The following is a 19,887-nucleotide window of genomic DNA, read 5'->3' as shown; positions in this document are numbered from 1 at the left end:
GTTGCACACCAACACTGACTGTTTTTCAAGCGCCAGTGTTGAGTACCAACACTGACGCTTTGAAAACAGTCAGTGTTGGTGTTCAACACTGACGGTTTATGAAAACAGTCAGTGTTAGTACTCAACACTGACGGTTTATAAAAACAGTCAGTGTTAACGCTAACACTGACTGTTTTGTTTTTTATTTTCGGAACCGTCGGTGATTTTTGCCAACACTGACTCTTGTGGAGCCGTCGGTGATTTCTGATGAGCAACACTGTAATTTTTTTGTAACTCAAAATTTCGATCAGCCGCGAAGCACATGTACAACTTTTCACTCTAAAAACGCCGAAGCATATATACAACTCTAAATTTCCAGCTTTTTTTCTCTCCGCCTCAAAAACGGTAAGGAACTCCGCCTAAGCTTCAGCTTCCCTTGCTCTCCGCCTTGCTGTCTCTCCCCCGCCCCAGCCTCCCTCGCCCCAAGCTCAAACCCTACCCCGCCTCAACCTCCCTCGCCCCGAGCTCAAACCCTACCCCGCCTCAACCTCCCTCGCCTCGAGCACAAGCCCTACCCTGCCACAGCCTCCCTCTCCCCGAGCACATACTAGGCCCTATCCCGCCTCAGCCTACCCCGCCTCACCTCTGGATACATGAGTACTAAGCACGCAGTTGTGTTCTTCAACCGATATTCAACACCACGTTAACTCTGAGCTTCTCAAGGTAATTAATTTCATTAATTGACAGGGCGTGGGGACAAGAAAGTAATTACAAACACTAATTTGGTCTGATTTCCCATTTTTCCCTTTGGATACTGGTACTGGTTTCATTGGGTCATGGGTACTGTTTTCTTCTAGCCACTGGTACGGCTACTGGGGTTTGCGATTTGCCTTCACTGTTACAGGCATACTGTCCCTTTTACTGTCCCTGTCTTTTAGAAGTCAATGGCTTAACTTGAGAGGGACTGAGAGTGCTTTTACTGTCCCTTTTGCTGGATTTTAGTTCAACCCAAAAATCTGTCAAATTTTCTAGGAATCATCCTAAATTGGCCACTATAATATAGTGAGGGACTGAGAGTGCTAGTTAAGAAAATTGGCCACTGTAATCAATGTATTTTTTTTGTTAAGAAAATTGGCCACTGTAATCATGATTATTCATTTTTGGATGCAGATTTCATTTTTCAGATAGGTTGTCGTAGGTTATTTCGGTATTTCATTCAGTACCAGCCATTCAATCTTCTCCTTATCTTGCTTTATTTTCTTCTGCCCTATGATGAGGTATTAATTAATACGAAAATGAGACAGCTATAAGGTAACTTTTATGTAGCGCAAGAACATAGCAGCAAGCTTTGTCTTTTGAGATGCAAGTAGTCTTTTGAGATGCATGCTATAAGCCTCTGTTTTGGGGCTAACAAATTTTTGAAAATCTTAAAAGTTTAATAGGTCAAGATGGAAAAAGCTCCATTGAGCATCGAAAAGGCAAGGGAAGAGAGGATCAACTCAAATACGGAGAGGATGAAAGAACTTGGCATTCACACAATCGCACGTGATGTCAACGGTTTATAGAATATGAAGAAGATTGATCCAACGAGGAAGAGAAGGGTTGAAATGTCGAGTGAAGAGCAAGGTGAGGTTGGAGAAGGCAGCAGCCCTCGAAATCATTGTGGTACCAAATTCTGTTTTTTCTTTTTTTGTGAAATTAATTTAGAGAGCCTGTTGAGGGTAATCACACCAAATTATATGTTGACCTATTAAATTATGTAATTGTAGATATGCATGTAGAGGAGTACAATCCTTTACATTCTTCTGATGGATCAAGTAGTGAGGGGGAAGAACCACAAAAAAAGAAGAAAAAGAAGAAAAGGAAGAAAAAGAAGAAAAAGAACCGAAAGATGGATTCAAACCCTGCCATTCACTCGAGGTGTATTTTCACCATAAGTTGTTGAAATTGTTGAATCATGTTAATTGCCTTCAATTTAGTTCCCTTTAACTATTTTTTTTCTAAAATTTGTAAATTGTAGGGTTTGTGAAAAGCAAGGTGTGGTAGGGGAAGGCAGCAGCCATCAAAATCTCATTGGAGCAAATCATGCAATAACAAGACAATGGTGTAGATTTTTCTTGGACAACTACTAATCACAAGACATGTAATGCTTTGTAAATTTTGTTATATTTGCATATTTTGTTCATATTTTAGTTGCATATTTTGTTCATATTTGCCATGTAAATTTTTTGGTGAGTGAATCTATTATCTTGTGTTTTTTTGGTGAATGAATATGTTATGTTGTCTAAATTATTTGTATGATATCTTGTTTAACATCAATAAATGTTAAATAGTAATATATGGCTAGCAAAAATATGGAGGCTAGCCCAAATATAAACAGAACCATGCCAAAAATTTTATATCAACACTGACTCTCTTGAAGAGAGTCAGTGTTGAGCACCAACACTGACTCTTTGCCAAAGAGTCAGTGTTGACCAGCAGTACTGACTGTTTTTAAAGAGTCAGTAAAAGAAACTTTCACTGGCGCCGGTTTTACTGACGCCGCTATAACAGTCGGCATAGGGGTATTTCAACAGTCAGTGAATGTATTTTTTGTACTAGTGTATGTAAAATAATCTAATAACAATTTTCAAACATAAAGAAAAAGTGTCATTTCACTTGCACCAATTCTGTAAAATTCATCATTCAATGCTGTAACTTAAATAACAAATCTTATAAAAATGTCATTCAAATTTTCAAACATCCATAAACTTTCATAACATATTGCAAAATGCACAATTTCACAAAACTAACAGTACAATATGAAAACATTTTAATATGCACCAATACTGTAAAATTCACCATTCAATGTTGTAACTTAAATAACAAATCATACAAAAAATGTACTTCACATTTTAAAAATATCAAAATTCCAAATCTAAATTGGAAAATCACAAAAATCGTAACATTTCAGAAAGAAAATTTTCAAAATATCATAAATCTACAGAAAATTATAAGAATAAGTGTAACCTTGAGTATTTTTCTAATTCATTTTTTATTTGTTTTCGATATGTGAACAGCCCGACAGATACGCTTCCGCTGCTCCCGGAGCACCACTGCAACCAGCTCTGAGACCTCAAATCTGTCTTGAAATCTCGTGTGATCTCTCTGACAAGTATTGAGATTCAAAGAGATCAATCTCCGATCAATCTCTCTCTCTCTCTCTCTCTCGATCAATCTGACAAGTATTGCTATCTCTCTCGAGATCAATCTCCGATCGGATTCAAAGATAAGAGACCGATTTGATTCAAAGAGAAGAGAAGATGAGGCGATTAGTTTTGAGAATTCTAATTTAAGGAATCGGGTGTTTAAATAGCAAGACAAAGTCGTTAGAAGAAGGTGGGGACCGACAGTTAAAACGGAAGTTGGATAAAGTTGTGGACAGATAGTAGACAAAACTCAGTGGACATAAATCTTTTCTCAATTAAGTTGCTCTTCGAAATAATGAACATTAATTATTTGTTAAACTATACCAAACCGGAGCTCATTAATTTACTATATGATAAGGGAAACTATGTTAATTTGTAGATACTAACAAATAGCTAATCACTCTAGCAATGAATTTTCATATCATAAAAATGTAAATAAAGAATGGAACTTACAAGTACCTATCCACATTGTACAAAGCAAAAGCATTGCACCATTTGGTTGCTTTTGCATTATATGCTGCACCTCTTTGGAATAATAAAGCTTCAAATTTACAAAAGAGAAGACCAAATCAATAAGAAAAAGCTACAACATGAAGAAATAATTTTTTTTTCGAAAGTCAGTGATTTTAAATGTCTACTGATAATTTATTGATAGAACAATATTTACAATCAGTCAAATAACCGTTATTTCTATATCTATTCTTGTATTCTCGTAAAATCCTCTAAACTACTATAATATTATAATTCTATATACATACACTCTTAATTATATTTCTATTTATGCATATTCTTAATTACTCTAATATCTTCATTCTCATTTCGCTCTATGATCGGATATGTTTCTTCGACCATTGCTGTGCTCCAATAACGATCGGATCTACTCACTGTCGCACTCTAATCGAGATGTTAATCACCCTAATATTTTAATCGCCATCTCATTCCACGACCGAATCTGCTTCTTTGACTATCATCGCGCTCCAACGACGACTGAATCTACTCATCGTCGAGCTCCAATCGAGACGTGGACTCTACGGTTCAAACTCCGATGATACCACACTCTCAGCTCCAGTCCCTCCTCTCTCTCTCTCATTCTCTTCTCTGCTCAAGAATGTAGAACTGAGAGAAATGAGAGGTGTTGTGTCAAGAAAGAGGACTACAAGAAGTAGAAAGAGTGGAGTTGGTTGGAAGGAGGGGGAGTTCACATATTATGCATTAACTCAAAAAAAAAAAAGAATTTTTTTAGTTTATTACATCTTGGTTGTCTGATTAGGATCGGAGCCAATCTGACCCACACCTATAATGCTTGGGGATCTCTAATATTTTATGTATAAATTGATCAACAATTAAGTGTCAAATATCTAATCCCATATTATATATGCTCCATCTCTTTCGAATAATTGAGCTTCAAATTTACAAAAGAGAAAATAAAAAATAAGGTACAACATAACGAAAAGAATAATTACTCTCTCATCGTAACAAAATTGCTCTTCGAAATAATGAACATTAATTATTGAGTGAGGCTATGGTACTTTGCAATGCATGCGCGGATTATTTCGTGTATTGGATTTATATCTTTATTTTTAAAGCCTGAATAGTCAATTCGAACTGTTCAATATTATTATCATATGAAAATATACTTGGAGACCAAATTTTATATATTTTAGGATTTTTTAATTATTTTTTTGGTAGGTATAGAAAATCACTACTTTCGGATGGTCTAGAACTTTTAGATCAAGTGATTTTTTAATTGTCTCAAAAAATAGTAAAAAAATGTTTCAAAAAAAAATATAAAATTTGGTTTATTGGTATATTTTCATATGATAATAATATTGAGTGGTTCGAATCAACTATTTGAACTTTGAAGATGGAGATATGAATCCAATTAATGCACGTAACGATCCGCGCATTGTATATATACTCTCCGAAACTAACGAACATTATTTGCTTAAATTATGTCATTCCTGAGCTAATTGAATAAATGATTTAAATACAATCAAAACAATAGCTCTTGAAATCTTACGGAATTAATTAATGATCAAATATTATTATAACATTACTGTAATTAAAGACCCAGCCAAGAAAAACTATGTTTGTAAATACTAACAAATGGCTAGTCGCTCAAGCAGTAAATTTTCATATAATCAAAAAAGTAAATAAAGAATGAAATCTATAGGTGTACGTCCACATTGCACAAAGCAAAAGCATTGGACCATTTGGTTGTATTGTCGTTATATATGCTCCACCTGTTTGGAATAATAAAGCTTCAAATATACAAAATCAAAAGGAAAATGAAGAGGTACAACAGAAAGAAAGGAATAATTAATCTAATATCTCTTTTTTTCTAGATCCACATTCTCCAACTATCCCCATTCTAATCTCTCTTTCTCCTGAGCTCTAGTTGTATCTATCGTCCAAAACAAAAATGGTGATGATACTCGATGCCTTTCTGTCAAAGTTTAGCGAGCTTCTTGTGCAAATGGCTCAGGATGAGGTGGGCATGCTTCTAGGCATCCCTGGCCAGATAGAGAAGCTCAACAAGACCGTTCGTGACATACAATGCGTCCTAGCCGATGCTGAGAAGAAGAAGAGCAAGGGCAATGCCATAGAGCGCTGGCTTATGCAGCTCAAGGATGTCATTTACGATGCCGATGACGTCATTGACCTCTGTCAGATCAAGGTAAAGGAGCGCCTTGCTGCCTCCAGTTCCCATTCCTCAACAAATGCTCGCTATGGCTGCCATTTGTTGTCTTGCTTTCGCAACCCTTTATTTGCACATGAGATCGGTCACAAAATCAAAGATATAAATTCAAGGCTACAAGAGATTGCCAAGAGTAAGGCTGCTATGGGTTTGATCGAATCACCAATCTTTTCTGAACCTTTCGTTCGAGTTAGCCGAGTGGACTCGATCATCAGCCACAAGACTGATCCCGCAGTTGTGCTAGCTGATATTGTTGGAGAAAAGATTGAACATGATACTGAGCTGCTAGTGAAGTGGCTAACTGAAGAAGAGAATGATGTGAGAGAAAACATTGGTGTTGCTGCTATTGTGGGGATGGGTGGAATTGGGAAGACCACTTTAGCCAAAAGGATATTTAATGATCAAAGAATTGGAGATGAATTTCAGTTAAAAATTTGGGTATGCATCTCAAAGGAGGTGAAAGGAGAAGAAGTGCTAAAGTGTATGATACGGGAGGCAGGAGGTGAGCACGGTGCCTCCAAGGAAAGATCAGAGTTGGTGCCTTTACTTGAGAGAACCGTTCAGAAGAAAAAGTTCCTGCTTGTTCTCGATGATGTTTGGGAAGAGAGTCGAGCAGTTTGGGATGACCTATTGCGTGCTCCCATGAGTGGTGCAGCACATGGGAGTAGGTTACTCATCACCACTCGAGATCAAAAAGTTGCGAATGTAATGAGGGCAGCAAAATATCATCAAGTCGATAAGTTATCTGACGTGGATGGCTGGTCATTGTTAATTAAACAGGTATTACTTGAAATTATGATGATTTTGACAATTCCTAATTTGAATTAACATAATTAGATGGGTTAACTTGCTATTATTTTTTTTTTTTTTTTTCTCGACTTACTGTTGTCTGAACTAGAGAGCAGCATCTAGCTTAATTAAAACTATAGTTCTACATCTACTTGATGAAAAAGAAATGCAGTAGATGTAGCATTTTAAAAATGTACATTCGATCATGGCCAACTAAATTAGATTGTTCATTTACTGTATAATTGTAAACGATCTACCTTAAATTTTCTAATATGAATGGCATTAATTTTGAATGCAAATATACCAATGACATTAATTTTCTACCATAAAATTGTTCATTTTTTAATATGAAGTTACTAACTTCATGTGTATATAATTATTTGGTAGGTCACGCCAAATGGGGTTGAGAGCGAGATTCAAGATTTGATGGAAATTGGAATGCAAATTGTTGAAAAATGTGATGGTTTGCCTCTTGCCATCAAAAGCATAGGCGGTGTACTTCGCACAAAAGGCAACACGAGAGGCAACTGGGAAGCAATTCTTCGAAGCAATGTGTGGTCCATGGATGGGCTATTGGGAGATGTCCATCGTGCATTCTATTTGAGCTACGAGGACCTTCCATCACCTCTGAAACAATGCTTCATCTTTTGTTCCCTCTTTCCTGAAGATTGTGACATCGTAAAAGTAGATTTATTATATATGTGGCTAGCAGAAGGCTTTTTGCACGATAAGGGAGATTTTTGGGAGTTGGGAGATTCGTATTACAAGGAGTTAATTATGCGAAATCTTTTGGAAAGTTGTCATGGCTATAAATCCTCATGCAAAATGCATGACCTTTTGTGGTCTTTCGCCCGTCAATTGGGAAAAGATGAGAACTATGTCTTAAGGAAGGGACAAGTTTTATCCAAGTCTGATGATTCACTGAAAGTAAGGCGGTTATCAATAGAAGCATCTGAGGTAAATATTGAAGTAAATCAAGTAATTAAAAAGGAAAAAGGGTTGAGAACATTAGTACTTCGTGAAAAATCTGATTTTACACTTGATGATCTGTGTAAAACTGTTTGTAACCTACGTATTTTAAATCTATGCAATTCCAGTATCTCAAGCCTACCAGATTCTTTGTTTGGCCTTGTGCATCTGAGATACTTAGATGTCAGTGCTTCAAAGTTAAGAAGTATTCCAAGTTCCATAGAAAATCTGAGAAATTTGGCATGTTTATGGTGTACAAACTGTAATGAGTTGTCACAGGTCCCCGAAAGCATTTGTAATCTCCGAGAATTGAGGTGTCTTGGTTTTGAACTTACAAAGGTCGAGGCAATCCCAACGGGATTAAATAATCTAGAAAAGCTCAATGTTCTACATGGTTTCAAGCCATACAAGAATAATTTTGAGAGATTTAGTAGCCTAGATGGGTTAGAATCTCTATCTCAACTCATTGAACTTCGTTTAGATGGCTTAGAGAGAGTATCTGATAGGAACATAGCAAAGAAGGCTAACCTTAGGAGCAAGAATCAGTTGAAGCAACTATACCTCTATTACACTTTATTGAGCCAAATAGATCAACTTTCCCAAACTAACGAGAAAAAGATGGTAAGTGAGGATGTTTTAAATGAGCTTTGTCCTCCACGTTCTCTAGAAGAGTTTTCAATTGAAGGTTACTTTGGCAGATGCCTTCCTAATTGGTTGAACTTCGGAGCAGCCCTTCCAAACCTTAACTATCTTGTTATTCATAATTGTGCTTGCTTTGAGGAGCTTGCTCCTTTAGGCCAACTTCCCAATTTGGTGTTTCTTCGAATAAAAGGTTTATATTCAGTCGTGAGTGTGGGAGAAGAGTTCTTGGGGAGTGATATCCAAAGCAAAGATGTAATAGCTATGAGTTGTCCTATCAAGCCCGCATTTCCCAAATTGAGTGAACTAGAATTTTATAACTTGCACAAATGGAAAGAGTGGCAGTGGAATGTGGGACAGCCAGCCATGACCAAGCTAAAGAAACTGTTAATTATTGATTGTCCCCAGTTGAGATCTCTTCCGGAGGGCCTTTTGCACCATGCTACTTCTTTAGAGCTCCTTAAAATTGATGGTGCTGACAATCTAATTTTCGTGGAGAAACTCCCATCAATCAGAGAAATTCGTGTTTCTAACAATCTAATCCTGGAGAGATTTTCAAATTTATCAAGCATCTCTCATATCCTAATAAAAAAATGCCCAAACCTACAAACTTTGGAGGACCTTAAGGCATTACAAATAATGGTTTTAGTTGATTTTGAAATGGAAACCCTCCCGGATTACTTGGCAACTATAATGCTGCAAAAGCTAACAGTCGGGTGTAGTGAGAAGTTGTTGCTGAAGATTGCAAGAGAAGAAAAAAGTGGTTCTGAGTGGAGCATATTCAAACACATTCCCAATGTAACTATCTACTCACCGAATGAATCTTTATACATTACTTACAAGAAGACACCATTCAGTTTCACCACCAATGCAAGCATAAGGTCAGTAGCTATTTAATAAGTTTTTATATTCTAGTACAAATAGCACCAATGCAACCCCATCAGTACCATACCAGTACGGTCTTGAGTTCTTTGTTTTTGGCCCCTTTCTGTATGTTATGATTGCTGATTTTAATGAGGTTTCATTTAAAAAGAGCAAAACCATTTCTTGCTGGTTATATCAAATTGCTTTCTGTCCTAATTATCTGATTCATAACATGCATAAGAAATTATGGTGGCTGTCATCCAAAGGTAACAAATTGGTAAATGTTCCATAAAAGCTGAGAGATTGGTCCTTCTAAGCACCTTAGTTGATGACAATTAATCTGTATCCATGTAAAATAAATATGACAAAAATGAGTTATTAGTATTATTTAATTATTACATTGCTTGCGTTCAGTTGAGGTATATATATATGGATCACTATCTAATGTATGTATAATGTATATATATATAGATCACTATCTAATGTATATAACGTATCAGGAAACAAATTATTAGTATATAGGACGAAGAAAAAACAGAAAAGATTAATTTTAGAATCTTTCAAGCAAAGCATATTGCTTTTACATAACAAAGAATTATTGCACAGTATATAACAAGTATCAGAACTATAAAACTGATTTATCTTTTTCAAGATATATGCAAAAAGAGTGGTGCTGAGGGTATAAAATAAACCATTCGGAAGGTGATTTTATGTAAATGGGTGTTTTTAATTTTTTATTTTGTTATCTACTTTGGTTATGCTTGTTTTTTTTGTGGTTTATCCTTGCCTTTATCTTCTGATTGTTTTCCATTTTTTTTATGGTAAAATAAAGGAGATTAATTGTGAACCGTTGCTTGGATTTCCATATTTTTAATATATACTGGTTAGTGCATAAATGAGCTTAAGAACACCCTAGTTCTACTCTTAACTATATTATAAATATACCCATTACTCAACTAAATCAATAAAAATACTGATTAATAATAATAACAAAAATAAAAAGACAATTATGCCCTTACATTTAAAAAAAAACAAATTGAGATGACTACGCCTCCGCCCTTTTAAACGGTATTTGTGATGTTCCGGATAAATCATGGAAAAATCAAAACTACTACACAAAACACATGAAAAAAAAGTTACCAAATTGTACAAAAATACACTAAGATCCTAGAAACTTTGACTTGAACAAAGTGTCTATGTTATTATTTTGGTAAGTGGTACTGTGTGTTCTTCGAAAGTCATCTGTGCAGTTCTTGAGCTTGAGCTTTATTACATCTTTTAGCATATTGCTTTGACTGACACATACAGCCCTTAAATCCTGATATGAAACTTTCTTTTCAACTTTAAATTGGTTTGGATTTTTTTTTATAGTGTCATCCTTATATTAAGCTTTCTTTTCAAATGAATCTGGTTCTATGACTCTATCATTATTATGCCAAATATCTTTTACTATAATCAGGTTTTGAAAAAGAAAATATGACAGGGTAGTGGTCTGACGTTGGGCATTCTGTTTATGGTGATCTAGTCGGGCACTCTTTTCATGTATTTAGTTGTTACTACCGTTGAGTACCAAATTGGTCGTCCAATTGGTCTTGTATGAGTGTCACAATTCTCCCTGCATAAGTGATTTAAACTATTGTGTTCTCAACCATAGTGACATGACTCGCGTTTTATACGCGTTTAATTTGAGTATAAAACGTTTTTTTTTACGTTTTCGAACCAAACTTCATTTAAAACACAAAAAAATGTATAATACATTTTATTCGTGAATAAAACGCGAGTCACGTATTATTCGCGGAAAAAAAAACCCCCAATTTTTTTTTTGAAATTTTTTGAATTTTTTTTTGCTGGGTTTTCTTTGGAGATTTTTTTTTTGGCTTACTTATTGTACTGAATCATTCCCGAATTATACCCTAATCGCGAATTTTTGAACTTGCCAAACCGAACCCGAACTTTTAATTTGTCACTATGTTCTCAACTGCTCAGTTTGACTAAGTTAACCCGAGAAGCACTAAGGTGTTCTCTTAATTCCTGTAACCGTAGGACAAATTAGTAGCACCAGTGTGCTCTCCTCATCCTCCTCATTCAATAATTGCAAGCAAAGGTTTAAATAGCGTTTATCGCGTCATAGCGGCATGGTTAAAAAAATGGCACTATGGCCATATAGCGCTCATAGCGCCATAGCTTTTATAATCCAAAATCACTATAGCGGCACTATAGCACCGCTATCGCGCGCTATTTAGAACCTTGATTGCAAAGAATCGATCAAAAGAGCCCAATTTCTCAGTTTCCAGTTTCATTGTTGTTCTTTCCTTCTTATTCACGAATCTCGTTTTTTGTTTCCCTTTGGCAGACGAAGGAGGAAGGAGACTCCTGATTCAGGAGTCTGGTGTTCCATGCGCCAGGAAACAAATTCAAGAGGGGGCATTAACCTCGAGTTCAGGAAGAGCCATAGCAGTGATTTAATTGAGACATAAAAAAGGGTCCCACCTGTCATATTTGATGAGAGACATAGCAGTGAATTAATTAAAAGGGGTATAATTGTCCTTTTATTTATTTTTATTAATCAGTGTTTTTAATTTATATAATTGAGTAGTGGGTATATTTATAATATAGTTATGTTTAGATGGGTAAATAACTAATTTTAAAATTAGTTATCATGTGTATATATCTAAATTTCTCTTTAATTTTGTACAAATTTAATTTATATATAATGATCAAATTTCAAATTCCAAGACGCAAAATTTCCAACTGTTCCCGTCTAAATATTAAAATATAATATGTCCATTATCAATTATAATCTTTTGTACCCTTTTATCTGTTGTAATTACTAATTATTATCAAGTTTTTGTTTAAAAATCGAATTGACTATTTTTCCACTCTTCAGAAATGGAGAATCATTTTTATTTTCTAACACCAAAGAGACTGATCTTTCAATTTATCCTCACACCTGTACAATATATATTGTATTATGTGACATAGTTAAAATACGATCTATGTCAAAAGGTATTTATTGAACCTAAATAATTAATGAATTCTTCTGTTGGAGCCGTAGAAAGACTGTTTTTTGTTTAATTTGTGAGCTCTTTCAGGAATTGCTACTTCTATTAGAAACCAACTCCAGATAATTAGTTTCTATTTTCTTTCTCTCCTTCTAAATCTCTTTACAAACAGTCAGCCCCCTGCTAATTAACTATCAAATATGAAATCAATAAAAGATATATTACTTCAAATATAATGGAGTTACAAGTTAAAGAGATTCGTTGACAACTGATGAAATCTCAGGTGATCTTTCAAAAGCACCCGTGAACTATGTCGAGTTAGTTTGTATGCACAAAAGCAAGCTAAATACAGAGAGAACAGGTCGGGTCAGATTGCATCGGTTCATATCTTCCCCCAGGTAGTTATTTCCTTTGGAAGGTGATCAAGGAGAAGAAGGCTATACATCGAAAAACTATGCCATATGCAACCAAAACAATTATACACAAAATCCAATCATTTATGTCGTAGTCGCTACTCTTAAGCGAGCCACACCGTGTTATCAGCCACACCCCGGAGTACCTGAAGTGTGTAGAACAGACAAATTAGAGAATTATTTCAAAAACAAAAAAAAATTATCATGCCCCTTGTGTGATTCCAGGTTTACTGTCATAGAAGATAACACTGCTGATCATCACATAAAAATGCTGGAAAGAAGATAACAGAGTGATTATGGCTGGTTCAGGCAATAATATTTGAAGAAATCAAATGGGCAGGGAGAGTGTGAACAGGGGTGGACCCAGTATGTAATAGGCTGCCCTCCCTGGATTTTGAGTTTTAGTGGTAATTTATCGGTACTGATCGACTTTGTCTCTTCCTGAAATTCCCCCCTCCTCCCCTCTCTCCTCTGGATGTTTGATTTGTAATTCAGATTAAATTTAGTGTTAAAATCAAAATAAATTTCTTGAATTATAATTAGTAATTAGAATTATAAGTTAAAGCATAAGAAATTACAAGTCAGAACATTGAAAAATATAAGTCAAAACATTATTTTTTTATCGAGTACCCAATTAGTTAATGAGTTTAAATCCGATTCGATATTTTTTTGACCCCCTCTGACGAAAGTCCTGGATCCACCCCTGAGTGTGAAGAGACATTTCCCAAAATCTAACAGCATGTGGATAATTTTGAGGTTTTGGACATCCAGCCTACTAATTGACTAGCTAGCTATACAATTTCCTCAGAGAATCCACCACAGAGAATCTGTGTTCTGTAGTGATTACATTAAGGAAACCAAATGAGAATGTAGGTACTGGCTATGTACTAACCTCTGAGCATTAGCAATGACAAAAGCCTCCAAAGCCCATTTTGTGTAGCACAGATCTGCCAATACTTTTGAGGCATTTTGCTGTGTTGCTATAAGTGTTAACACAACAGGAACTAGAGCAGACCACTACAACAGAAATCAATAAATCAATCAATCAGCAAATAATAAATATATAAATTTCAAATTCAGAAATATAAGACCATGCACCATTGAACATTGATGACCCAAAAAAAAAAAATATATATATATATATACATTTGCAAATCTGATAGCAACTTTTTAGCCTTAAGAGGTCTGATAGCAAATTTACCTTTGCTTGCAAGCAAAGGTAAATTCAAAATTGGTAATGCAGATAGCAAGCAAAGGTAAATATAGCCTTAGAAGGATAAGACATACATACCAGTTGAGCGGAGCCAGGCTGGAAGCAGATGGCAAAGGTATAGGCAATCCCAGTGACGCAATACACAAGCGCAATCAATATTAAATAATTGGCAAAAATGGAGGACCGGGGGTTATTGAAGAAGTAAAACATAGATAGATAAACAATAGGCTTGACTAAGGTGTTGAAATGATCGACTGTATCCTTCGAGAGGAAGTACGCCAGTGAGCTCATGCCTGATGCCCTCTCCCTCCAGTAGTGCAACTTATCCAGCGAAAATGACCGCAATGCCCCAATTTTGCAAAGTAGAGCTGAAATTAATTAATGAGATAATTAAAAATGATTGAATTCAGCACGTGTAGTTATTTTTATTTTTATAACTTTATTTTTTCTTTTCTATTGGAAGGAAGGGCTGATCTAAAAATGAGCTTACAAACAGCAATAACAGTGTACGTGTAACCAAGAGCCCCAAAAGTTTCATCACTGACTTTGGCAAGGGTGCCTAAGCATATTCCAGCAAGGCATAGGATTAGATAATCAACCCCTTGTATTCTTGCTTCTCGTAGCCTCTGTTTCCCAACCCTGTACAAACAACGACAAGAACAACCATAACCATGAAAATATTCATAAATCTAAAATTCCATTCAGCTGAACTTAGGAGGTGCCAGTACCTATCTGATTTATGTTGCAGAAATCTTGTAGACTGGTACTTGGTACTGATAACTGGTGCTATAATTATCAAGTGAGGTGCACAAAAAACTCAGACAACTATAAAGAGAAGCCGTACATATTAAAGTTACCTGCCAAGGAAGTATCTATACTGTTGCAGGAGACCTGATGTCCTCCTATTTGACAAGTCTGTTGACTTATCAAACTGATATTGATATTCTTCTTTCCTTTGCCCCATCATATCTTTCATGCTGTCCCACATATCTTCCGAGGTGCTCTTCTCAATTCCACGAATCGAATCTGATTCTGAAGAGCTCTCCAACATATCACGCGGCACGTCGTACCTGTTAATGAAGACCGTACAATAACAATACCATCTTTGGCCTCAAGCTTTAAGTCTTTTGAAGCAGGCAATTAAATTAATTGGTCAACATGATATGATACAAGACAATGTTATAGCAAGAGTTTCTATCAAAACAACAATTAAAAAACACCAACATGCAGGTACTGAGTCTCAGTATGAAAGATTGTACCAGGTTCGGCTCAATTACAATTGTACGTTAATCATTCAAGAGCCCCAGACAGATTCGAATGGTCCATTTTAAAGACCATTCAAGTCAAATCTGAATAAATGAGCTGCCCATATTTTGCCCAGTCTGCCCTTTCTTAAAAGCAAGCATTCAAACCAAATCTGCTGGTTAATAATGAATACCCGTTGTGGAGCATCCAACGGAGTGGGAGCTCCTTGGCAGTCACACCAGTGCTCGCGCTAGGCTTTATGATCCCTTCTAGAATATCAATGAAGTAATCGGGTGGATTTATGCGGTCCGGTACAACTATCCCAAGATGAGAGAAGTACTCTTCGACCTTCTTCACCGCACCAAGGTAAACCAGCATGCCTCCCTTAGCAAGGAGGATAAGGTCGTCAAACTTCTGGAACAAATCATAGCTGGAAAGGTGATGGGATCAATATGTGTTTTAATTAAATATGGCCTTTTTTAAGGAGAAGAATTTTGCATCTCGGCCCATCATCGCATGCAAAAATTTGGAAGAAATGGTAAAGATTTTGAGAAGAAAGAAGAAAGGATCCATCATTAGCTGATGAAAAACCCCAGAAAAATGCAAGCAACTTTTACACTGTTTTACAATTATGAACAGTAAAAAGAAACCAACCTGGGTTGGTGGACGACCATGCAAATGTTAACCCCTTCCATGGCCTCGCGTCTGAGTGCACGGAGCAGCAACTGAGAGGATGAGCTGTCCAAGCCTGACGTTGGCTCGTCCAATATCAGAAGAGAAGGCTCCATCACCATCTCCAGCCCGACATTTACCCTCTTCCTCTGGCCACCTGATATACCACGCTTCTCCACTGTACCAACCAATGAGTCGCGCACTGGTTGTAGCCCCAACGACTCGATTACTCTCTCCACCACGAGGACCTTGTCTGCTTTTGACATGTCTGCAGAAAGCCTGCCAGATGAGAGAGGTTTATTTCAGATATGTCAAATGGATTTGCTCAGTTGGAAGTTGGAACTTGGAACCGTATGGCGAAAACATGAATGAATTTGCTACGATGCTTTTGACAAATGTACCTGCACCTAGCACTGAACCAGAGGTTTTCTTCAACTGTCAAGTTCCCATGAACGATATCATCTTGGGGCACGAAGCCTATAATCTTCTTATAAGCACGAAGCGGTTCTATTTTGCCATTAATGAGCACCATACCCGAAGTCTCACAACCAGTAGCTTTCCCTGCTACAGCATTCAAAAAGGTGGTCTTTCCAGCCCCTGATGGACCCATAACTGCTGCTATCCGGCCAGGCCTAAGCTGACCTGTCACACTCCTCAAAAGCCTCTTCTTACTTCCTTTAAGCATCAATGTCAAATCCTTAAATGTAACCTCTATAAAAGGTCTGGTCCGGATATCCATGTCAGAAGCCATCGAAATCACGCCTGAAAAAGTCAAATTCTTGTTCTGTTCTTGCATCGCTTTCTCCCTTTCAATCTGACCATAAGCATACGAAAAGATTTGAGTTCTTGAGTGCATCGCTTTCCCCTTCGGCATGTTCTTTTTAAGATTCTTGTCTCCAATGGTCACATCTAGCCCTTGTTGCTTATCCGGGTCCTGATCAATAGACTTCACCAAGTTAGTCAAACTATTACTATTTGAATCCTTTTTCTTGCCAAACAAACCAGCGGCAGTGGGTGGTTTCGATGGAGATGCAGCTGCCTCGGTGGACCCAGATCCGCTGCCTGTGGTCTTGGGCTGGTCACGCACTGATTTCGCGCGGGACAAGCTGTGAGAGAGAGTGCGGGAGAAAGTGCGGCGCAGCTGTCCTGGTAGTTCGCTAGCATGCTTCTTTGCCACATCTTTGGCTGTCTTCCAGCGCTCGCGTGCTTCGCGTGACTGAGCATTCTCTTTAGCACGGCGCACAGCAGCCTCACGAGACTTGGCTTCACGCCGCTCGCGCTGCGTCAGGATTTGACCTGAGAAGTTGTAGATGACTAGCAAAAATGCTGACATGATTATCTGCATGGGTTATAAGGAGCATGTGTAACATTGTTTGTGATATATGCAAGTGTAGACTAGCATTTAGGTTATAATAATAGAAGAAGACCAGAAAAATTACAATTAGCAAGACACCAAATATGGTAATATCTTGATTCTCAGAATTCTCCTTGCAACTCCTTTTCCAAATGCACTCTGTAACATTAAATAGTGATAAATTTATTCTTGTTATTTTGTCTGAAGTTTGCTGAAGAAAGACAGATCTCTTTTCTTTTCCTTTCTCAATTAACATTGGTACACATTATTGGCGATGATCAAATGAAAAATGGGCTTACTAGCTGGTTTGGTCGAGCCTTTTCTGCAGTAGTACCTGCAAGGTCACAGCAATTACAGATGAAAATATGGCTCACAAATTACACAAGAAATTTTCAAAAACAACCTTAATTGCTTGCTTGTTTTCTAAAGGAAAATCTTTCAAAATATCTCCTGTGCAAGCAATATATTCCATTTTGAACCATCATGCTTTTCAGTCAGACCATGCTAACTTGTATAGAAAAGAATGGTACACCTCAAATTCACAAAAACTCGGCCCTCAATATTTACTTTTTATTTATAAACTTGTTTTAATTTTGTTATCAGTGTTCCTGCATAGATTTCCACCTAGAAAGGAAATGGACATAGTTGAAAAGACAAATGAAGGGACAAATTAAAATTAAGAGAAAAATGAAGTACCCACTACTGCAAGAGATCTTCTTAATTGTACTGGGACAGTAATATCCCGCGGGACAAAATATGTGCCCGGTTGTGACTACATCAGCCCACGCATCAGCAGAACCGCATGTATGATTAGGTCTCCCAGGAGACAGTTGGTAGTTATACCTGTAATAAATTTATGCACACACATGTATGTATATGTCATGCCATCTATCATCTGAAGGACTAATTAAAAGATGAAAAACAAATATATTGCAAAAAAAAATGTAGCTAAGGATATTGTAAAACATTTCAGAATATCTTGTATTCCCCTGCAAAGTTAATAAGAAACACTATTCAACATATTTCTATAAGACAAGACATGACATCCCCTCGAAACTACCTAATAATTAATAAAGATGCCGATTATATCCCTTCTCCCTTTGAGGCTTTAATAGGCAGGACTAAAACATGAGAATTAATTGTTCAGTTCGTACTTGCAGTTAGAGCAAGTAATGAAAAAGATGGAGGGGTTGCACTTACGGGTCACAGATGCCAGTGGTTTTGTTTAGGGTCGACTTGGGGCAGTATGACCCGAGAGGGCAGGCTTCGTGCATGCAAACAATATTACAAGAAAAAGAGTTAGATAAATATATCTTGTATGTGCAGATGTTGGTGCATGTATAATTTTAATTTATGAAGATTCATAAATCTTACGAATCATGCAAGTGAGGCCGTGGGGGCAGAAAAAGCCAGCACAGCAGGGACGGCAATCAAGAGTGCGTAAGGGAATAGTCTTTGAATCCTGCATATTGATCTTCTGGTCCCCAGAGCTGCATCCCCAACCGGGCTCGCAACCCTCGACCCACGACGTGAGGTTGCAGTTAAGGTTCGGCTTTAAGTAGTTTTGTTGCTCATTGAAGCTGTTGAAATAGAACTTCATCTCTGCCGCTGTGCAGACGCGCTGCCCCAGATCTCCTGTTGAGTTTAGTTGAGTAAGAGAAACTAAAGTATTTTGCACATCACGCGCTTGACGAATTGCGACACAGACATTTATCTGGTGCGAAGAACAACAATGATGTAACATATACATGCATGCAGAGAAAAGCAAGGAAAGTACCGTTTGTTTCCTTCATGCAATTGGTAACAAATGTCAAATCGGAAGAGAAATTGAAGGCCTCATTCCAGTCCTTATCCCTGTCCGAGTCGATCAATTAATTAATTATAATTAATTCATTAGGGAAATAAAGAAAAAGAGAGAGAGGAACTCACGAATCTTTGATGCAATAGTCGAGTTGTTGGCCCGTGTCATGCGAGAAACTGCGAGTCATATTCCTTATCTTGCTGTAGAACAAGCTCGCCACCAGAGAATTCGATGCCGTCTTTGCACGCCGATCATAATCATCGTCATTGTCAGTCTCAGCCTCAGCCTGGCACTGGCCGACTGGCCATCTACCTAAGCTCAGGATTGCGGCCGTGATCAAAATGAGAACCATCGACCGCGCCTTCCTTCTCATCATCTCTCTCTCCCCTCTCTCTCTCAGTAATTGATTGCATGAACCTGCACAATCTCATGCCCGCTAACTATAGGCTATAGCTCATGCATGAGATTGCTGCTCAATCTCATCTCTTTTCTTCACCTTCAATAATCTAATTCTATTCTATGATTGTATTCTCCGATCGATTAATGTATAACTCGCGTTCGAGAAAAATAAAAGGGAGAAGAAAAGAATTGGTTGGAGAGAAGAGACGTCAACAACAATGAAAATCGAAAATTTGGAATTTAGGAGAAGAAAGGAGGGAATGGAGAGGAGAGAAGCACGGCGCCTATTCACTATTAAGGGAAGTGCAAAACAAAAGTTGGTTGGCCGTTGGCCTCCTGGCTCCTGCTCTCTATCACATCACTGTGTGGAAATGAATTCACATCCTCTCCAATACCTGATAAGGGAATCTTTTACGATTACTAGATCTGGACCGTTATTTTTAACTTGGCACGAATCTCAATGCCCAATAATACTGATAGCCCGAATTCCAAATCAGTTAAAATTTAATTTCAAACCGTAAAGTGAGATAATCTCAGAAACGCTCTCGTGTGAAAATGGCATGCCGGTATATATGTGAGAGAAATTTTTTTCTTCAATTATTTATTTTATTCTTACACTTTTTTTCTTTATTATCTATCTAAATTAATACAAAGTTAATTAA

At 37.1% G+C, this 19,887-nt stretch overlaps 3 protein-coding genes across 3 annotated transcripts; 2 read left to right on the top strand and 1 right to left on the bottom strand.

Annotated features, from left to right (window-relative positions):
• Positions 1–308: 308 nt before the first annotated feature.
• LOC144571773 (uncharacterized) lies at positions 309–2,221 on the top strand. The gene is made up of 4 exons (XM_078321147.1): positions 309–702; positions 1,414–1,644; positions 1,749–1,899; positions 2,000–2,221. Exons 2-4 carry the CDS (start codon positions 1,548–1,550, stop codon positions 2,109–2,111), a joined length of 360 nt encoding a protein of 119 aa, XP_078177273.1. The 5' UTR covers positions 309–702; positions 1,414–1,547; the 3' UTR covers positions 2,112–2,221.
• A 3,238-nt stretch (positions 2,222–5,459) lies between these two features.
• Positions 5,460–11,752, top strand: LOC144571277 (putative disease resistance protein RGA3). Its single transcript, XM_078320510.1, has 3 exons — positions 5,460–6,645; positions 7,042–9,143; positions 11,480–11,752. Exons 1-3 carry the CDS (start codon positions 5,590–5,592, stop codon positions 11,601–11,603), a joined length of 3,282 nt encoding a protein of 1,093 aa, XP_078176636.1. The 5' UTR covers positions 5,460–5,589; the 3' UTR covers positions 11,604–11,752.
• A 606-nt stretch (positions 11,753–12,358) lies between these two features.
• LOC144571839 (ABC transporter G family member 28-like) lies at positions 12,359–19,203 on the bottom strand. The gene is made up of 15 exons (XM_078321218.1): positions 18,955–19,203; positions 18,803–18,879; positions 18,400–18,660; positions 18,226–18,289; positions 17,722–17,868; positions 17,325–17,359; positions 17,111–17,184; positions 16,073–17,010; positions 15,654–15,950; positions 15,193–15,429; positions 14,612–14,824; positions 14,245–14,393; positions 13,833–14,122; positions 13,434–13,558; positions 12,359–12,687 (listed from the first exon to the last, which is right to left on the bottom strand). Exons 1-15 carry the CDS (start codon positions 19,200–19,202, stop codon positions 12,531–12,533), a joined length of 3,312 nt encoding a protein of 1,103 aa, XP_078177344.1. The 5' UTR covers position 19,203; the 3' UTR covers positions 12,359–12,530.
• Positions 19,204–19,887: the final 684 nt, after the last annotated feature.

Source organism: Carex rostrata, chromosome 19 (genome assembly GCF_964058835.1).
Source record: "Carex rostrata chromosome 19, lpCarRost1.2, whole genome shotgun sequence".
Lineage (NCBI taxonomy): Eukaryota > Viridiplantae > Streptophyta > Magnoliopsida > Poales > Cyperaceae > Carex > Carex rostrata.
The sequence above is the reverse complement of the archived record's forward strand: the minus strand, read 5'-3'. Positions and strand labels throughout refer to the sequence as shown.

Coding starts and splice junctions, on each gene's coding strand:
- LOC144571773 (XM_078321147.1), top strand. CDS start 1,548: ATGAAGAAGATTGATCCAACGAGGAAGAGAAGGGTTGAAATGTCGAGT. Junction 1,645..1,748: donor CAGCCCTCGAAATCATTGTG/GTACCAAATTCT, acceptor ATGTAATTGTAG/ATATGCATGTAGAGGAGTAC. Junction 1,900..1,999: donor AACCCTGCCATTCACTCGAG/GTGTATTTTCAC, acceptor TGTAAATTGTAG/GGTTTGTGAAAAGCAAGGTG.
- LOC144571839 (XM_078321218.1), bottom strand. CDS start 19,202: ATGATGAGAAGGAAGGCGCGGTCGATGGTTCTCATTTTGATCACGGCC. Junction 18,661..18,802: donor TTGCATGAAGGAAACAAACG/GTACTTTCCTTG, acceptor TAAACTCAACAG/GAGATCTGGGGCAGCGCGTC. Junction 15,430..15,653: donor ATGGTCGTCCACCAACCCAG/GTTGGTTTCTTT, acceptor TCACCTTTCCAG/CTATGATTTGTTCCAGAAGT.
- LOC144571277 (XM_078320510.1), top strand. CDS start 5,590: ATGGTGATGATACTCGATGCCTTTCTGTCAAAGTTTAGCGAGCTTCTT. Junction 6,646..7,041: donor GGTCATTGTTAATTAAACAG/GTATTACTTGAA, acceptor ATTATTTGGTAG/GTCACGCCAAATGGGGTTGA. Junction 9,144..11,479: donor ACCACCAATGCAAGCATAAG/GTCAGTAGCTAT, acceptor TCCCTTTGGCAG/ACGAAGGAGGAAGGAGACTC.